Genomic DNA, 5409 nt, shown 5'->3' on the forward strand with positions numbered 1-5409 from the left:
TTCACCAAAGACAAACCTAGTAGAATTTAGCTGTGCTGCTGCCTTGATACCAGAGGTGTATGCTATAAAAGAACCAGTAAAAAAATCTTGTAAATCACACACTTAGATTTAATATATTGAAACAAAATAGTTAAGAATGCAAGAACTGTATACAGATTAAAAAAATATTTTTTAAACCATCTGATCTTAAAAATAGACAATAGTAGTGAAGCTTAAAATACAACCACTCGCATTAAAATGTTTCAAGCAATACCACCTTGGTGTGTCCTGTTCCATCAAATGGCCATTAAGATAACGTGTCAGTTGTTAAAAAGGTTGTGTTGGTTGGAGTCACTTTTTCACAATCCAAGTCTACAACAGTTTTTCCTTTGATGGAAGAGCCCGAGCATTCCTGGTGCAAGCTTTCCCGCCTCTCCGAAAGTTTAGAAGTGGACCGAGCCATCGAGCCACTTTGGCTTCCATTGGTTTGAGAGCAGACATTGTTAACTTTCGTAGTTTTATTTTTGTGGTGGTTGTTGTAGACTTTGTATTTCATGAGGAGGATGAAGATGAAAACAAGAACGGAAGCCACAATGATACCCCCGATAATGATGATCATGGTTCCTCCAAGAAACTGGGCGTGAAGGGATCGGCACTGTTTGTATTCTTCCTGGGTCGTGAACTGCACGCATCCGATCACTCTGGTTGCGGTCAAAGATGTCAAGCCATCATCATAAACAGCAAGAACACAGAGGTCGTACTCACGTCCTGCAACCAGATCAGTCAAGAAGAAGGATTTACTAGCAGCTGGAATCATCCTGGAAGAGAAAATGAGTACAGTGAACATCCAAGTTGACCGAGCCTAAGGAGAGCTCTTTTGACTATCAATGCCACCGTGAGGAAACGAACAGAGCAGAAGACGCAGGCGACACGCGGAACAAGCAGCAAAAAGCTCGCGTTCCCCGGGTGACTCGGTAGGGACGGAAAATACAGGTTTTAGCAACGGCAATACCTCTCCCTTGGCCATTTCAAACAGACACGGACTAGAGTGCCCCGCTTACCAACGGCCAGAGGAGAAGTCATGTGCCATCTATCATTTTGATCTGCATTATCTTAAATTTCCGCAGTTTCAGCAGAAACGGGCACGAACACGCCCTCTGCAGAATGGAATACAGTCAGCCTTTCAAAAACCATAAGGGAACCGCAGCAACACGCTTAGGGACTTAGATGGCAGAAAAGGATAAAATGAAACACTTAAAAAATGTATTTTAGTAATTCTACATCCACAGGAAGCACATTCGGAAGATCAAGGGCAAAAGGCAAATTCAAACCTTTGGTCCACAGATTAACCTTATTTCCATCTTCTGACAGCTCGATGATGCGCAGTGTCTCGAAATCAGGTGAGCGGTAAGAGCAATCCGAGCAGAGCACATGCTCTTGCAAGGAAGTGGTGTCTCTTGTAGCCCAAGACCAGCATGTACTGACTCCCTTACCTTGACGCAACCCTAATATTGAGATTGTTGGACTTCCTTGCCTTGAGGCAACCCTAATGTTGAGATTTTTCAGTGTTAATTCCAAATATCCCTTTACCACAACGGAGCATTGGTAGAAAGCTGACAGATGAGGAGGATCCCAAAAGAAGAGCTGTATGCTACGTTACAGGTTCCCTCAGAACCCCGTTGTGACCATACGAATCACAATGCCTCACTGGAGACCAACTCTCCATACGGATTCCTCACTGGAATAAAGTAGCACCGTTGTAGAGGAGTTGGTGAAACGACATCCAGTTATAGCGGGGTGGGAACACGGTCTTCTCCTGGCCACAAAGGTGGTGGTGGAGAAGACTAACCCATGGAGAAGACTTGTCATAGAGTCTTTTCCAAGTAGTCATCCATGGGACTACAGACCATACAGTTCTTAGACTGGAAATAAAGAAGAGCCACACCTTCAAAAGAACATTCTCCAAACATGTGGCTGCTACCACTTCATCTATGACAACTGAATTTCTGTGACTACGAAAAAAGCAACACTCCCTCGTCAATGTACACGTCACAGACTCGTAGAAACGCTAAAGGAGGAGACCCTCAAAGATTTCCAGCCCAACTTTCCACACAGACCAGTACTGTCCCAAACTGCAGACCAGGTCAACCACAATTCTGCCTAGCTGTGAGCTCCCCAGGCACCGTTCCAGCATTAAACTGCCCCCCCAGTGGGTAATTTTCCCTTAATGTCCGATTTGAATTTCCCAAACCGCAACTCATAACCATTGCCCCAGCCTTAATTTATAACAGCAGCTTCACGACCTCCACAGAATGTGGCCACGTGCTGAGTTTTGAGGCTAACGAGATTCTTAATGCAGGAAAAACAGGGTTTGAGAGGAATCATAGAATCACAGAATGGGTAGAGTTGGAAGAAACCTTAAATATCATCCAGTCCCACCCCCTGCCCTGGGCAGGGACACCTCCCACCAGCCCAGGTTGCTCCAAGCCCCGTCCAACCTGGCCTTGAACACCTCCAGGGATGGGGCAGCCACAGCTTCTCGGGGCAACCTGGGCCAGGGGCTCACCGCACTCACAGTGAAAAATGTCTTCCTGATAGCTCATCTAAATCTCTCCTCTTTCAGTGTCAAACCATTCCTCCCAGTCCCATGGCTCCCCTCCCTGACCCAGAGTCCCCCCCCAGCTCTCCTGGAGCCCCTTTAGGCACTGGAAGGGGCTCTGAGGTCTCCCCTTTTTCGCCTTCTCTTCTCCAGGCTGAACCCCCCCACCTCTCCCAGCCTGTCCTCACATGAGGTTGGCTTGGACCCACCTCTCCAACCTGCCCAGGTCCATCTGGATGGCATCCCTCCCATCCAGGTTGTCTACCTCGCCACACAGCTTGGTATCATCGGCAAAACAGCTGAGGGTGCGCTCCATCCCACTGTCCATGTCACCAACAAAGATGGTGAACAGCACTGGTACCAGGACCGACCCCTGAGGAACACCACAACAGAAGGCGGCACTGTTTAGAAGATGAGCGAAGCAACGGGAGGAGAAGGGAAACACCATACGGAAAACATCTTTCTAGTTTGCCCATCTGCGAGAGGGAGGTGTAGTTGCAAAAATTATGCAAAATACTGTTTTCTCGCTTAACGTCCATATTATTTGCCTTATTCAGCAGCCGTTGAGGCTCACTTTTCTTCTTTCAACTTTGCATGACTGTCAGGATTGTTCCATGAAGAGCTCAGTATTGATATTTGACTAATTACCGTGGAAAGCTACGTACAGCGTGTGCTGCATCGCAGCCCGCCCGGCTGAAATACTTTTACAGTCACTGTCATCAAAAAGAGGAGGCACCAAACGAAGGCCTTTCTGATCTCCTCTGCAAGTCCTCTGCGCAAATGTTCAATAAGACCCGATATATATTTGATTTCTATCAGTTTTTCTGGTAATACAAGGCTTTTTTTCCAGCTCCGTGAAGAAGGAGAAGCATAGAGTCTTGACAAGGTAACAAGATAAGGTTTCTTCGCTGGCTAAGCAGTTATTCACAGACGTGTCTCCCGGGAAAGGTAGCTGTTTTGGCACATTTCGGAAATTTCAAGGAAACCTCTACAAATGAGTAAGGACAGCTCACAACTGAGTAGGCAATCTGCCTACAGCCATGTCAGTAGTTAACCGCTGCATGTTTTCGCGCTTACGCCCGCGAAACATTTACTTTTGCAGTAGAGGAGAGTCTTCCCTCTACCATATTTACTTTTTTTTCAGTAATGTTATAAATGAACGGACATCATCATCATCATTCTACCAGAACCCAAAGAGAGCGGCCAGCAGATTGAAGGAGGTGATTACTGACCCTCTGCTGCGCTCTGTGGACACCCCACCTGGAGTACGGCGTCCAGCTTTGGAGTCCTCAGCACAAGAAGGACGTGGACCTCTTGGAGCGGGTCCAGAGGAGGACACAAAGATGCTGTGAGGGCTGGAGCCCCTCTGCTGGGAGGACAGGCTGGGAGAGTTGGGGGGGTTCAGCCTGGAGAAGAGAAGGCTCCAAGGAGACCTCAGAGCCCCTTCCAGTGCCTAAAGGGGGTCCAGGAGAGGTGGGGAGGGACTCTGGATCAGGGAGGGGAGCCATGGGACGAGGGGGAATGGTTTGACACTGAAAGAGGAGAGATTGAGATGAGATATTAGGAAGACATTTTTCACTGTGAGTGCGGTGAGCCCCTGGGGCAGGTTGCCCCGAGAAGCTGTGGCTGCCCCATCCCTGGAGGTGTTCAAGGCCAGGTTGGACGGGGCTTGGAGCAACCTGGGCTGGTGGGAGGTGTCCCTGCCCAGGGCAGGGAGGTGGGACTGGGTGGTCTTCAAGGTCCCTTTCCAACCCAAACCACTCTATGATTCTGTGGTCTTCAGAACAAACATCTCCATTAGCGCTTAGTTTGACCTCGTAACAATTTAAGCGCCATTGTCTAGATTGTCAGTTTGTTATGGAACACATTCAGGATGCCACAAGATCTTTGACAACCCAAGTGACTGGGATTTAGGGGCACCGTGATTCTAAGCAGGGTAAAGCTTATCAACGTCTCTGTGGAATTATTCCATCTCAAACTCAGAGCTTGCGGCAATCAAAGCCATTTACCGAAGTAATTGGTTTGCATGAAAGACATTTCACAATAGCGGGACAGACAGCAAAAAGCCGTGGCTGCCAGGAGATTCTCAAATCTCCAGGGATGCCAAAACCTTTTACTTGGCTATTATTTTGGGGGATTTTGGTCTTTTTTTCTAATTCTTCAAGAAGCGTTGTTATTTGACAATAACTACCCACCAGTCTTTTCTCAAAAAAAACTTCATTTCCGTTAGGGTTTCACTAGGAGTTATCTTCCTATTACTTACAAAAGCTGCTGAAACCGTGGGGTTTAGACACAATCCTGTCAAATGACTTTTTGTAGCTGACAGTGTACTCCCTTTTCTCTCATCTCTAATGTCACAGCGTCTGCCTGTGCGTGGTGGTGGTGGCCCACAAGCGCCACCTTTCAAAGGCATCGGCAGTGGAACGGTGTCTCTAAACGATTTGTATGAACACCGCTGACGTAAACTGGTTCGGGAGCGCTAACGTCTATAGACTGTGGTCCACGCCAGCGCTTCCCCTGCTGTCTGCAATCAGCCACTAACGAAGTAAAGCCCTTCGGGGAAAGCTCAACTGCGAAATCCGCTCGCAAAACTTCTGACGGAGCGTTGTTTTCGTGAGGTTGGAAGTATTTCCAAGCGATGTTGTCAACAACAACAAAACAAACTGAGCAGCTCGAAAAACAGTCCTTCGTTTGGGTTCTAACTGGTAACGATGCTGCCCATCGGGGAAAATGTAGTGCTGCGGTCAGACTGCCTCAAATTAATCACTTTTACTTTGGCCGACCCCTCTGCCCCGCGATCCGACGCCACCGTTTTGGAGGTCTGATGAACA

General features: G+C 47.8%; 1 protein-coding gene across 1 annotated transcript in view; it reads right to left on the reverse strand.

The window, feature by feature from the left end:
- Nucleotides 1-286: 286 nt before the first annotated feature.
- Nucleotides 287-5409, reverse strand: part of LOC104285727 (leucine-rich repeat and fibronectin type III domain-containing protein 1-like protein) — a 12866-nt gene continuing 7743 nt past the window's right edge. Inside the window, exon 2 of the mRNA XM_009884213.1 lies at nt 287-797. Coding sequence (XP_009882515.1) covers nt 287-797 — 511 coding nt within the window. The remainder of the gene's footprint in view (nt 798-5409) is intronic.

Source organism: Charadrius vociferus, unplaced genomic scaffold, assembly GCF_000708025.1.
Source record: "Charadrius vociferus isolate BGI_N301 unplaced genomic scaffold, ASM70802v2 scaffold265, whole genome shotgun sequence".
NCBI lineage: Eukaryota > Metazoa > Chordata > Aves > Charadriiformes > Charadriidae > Charadrius > Charadrius vociferus.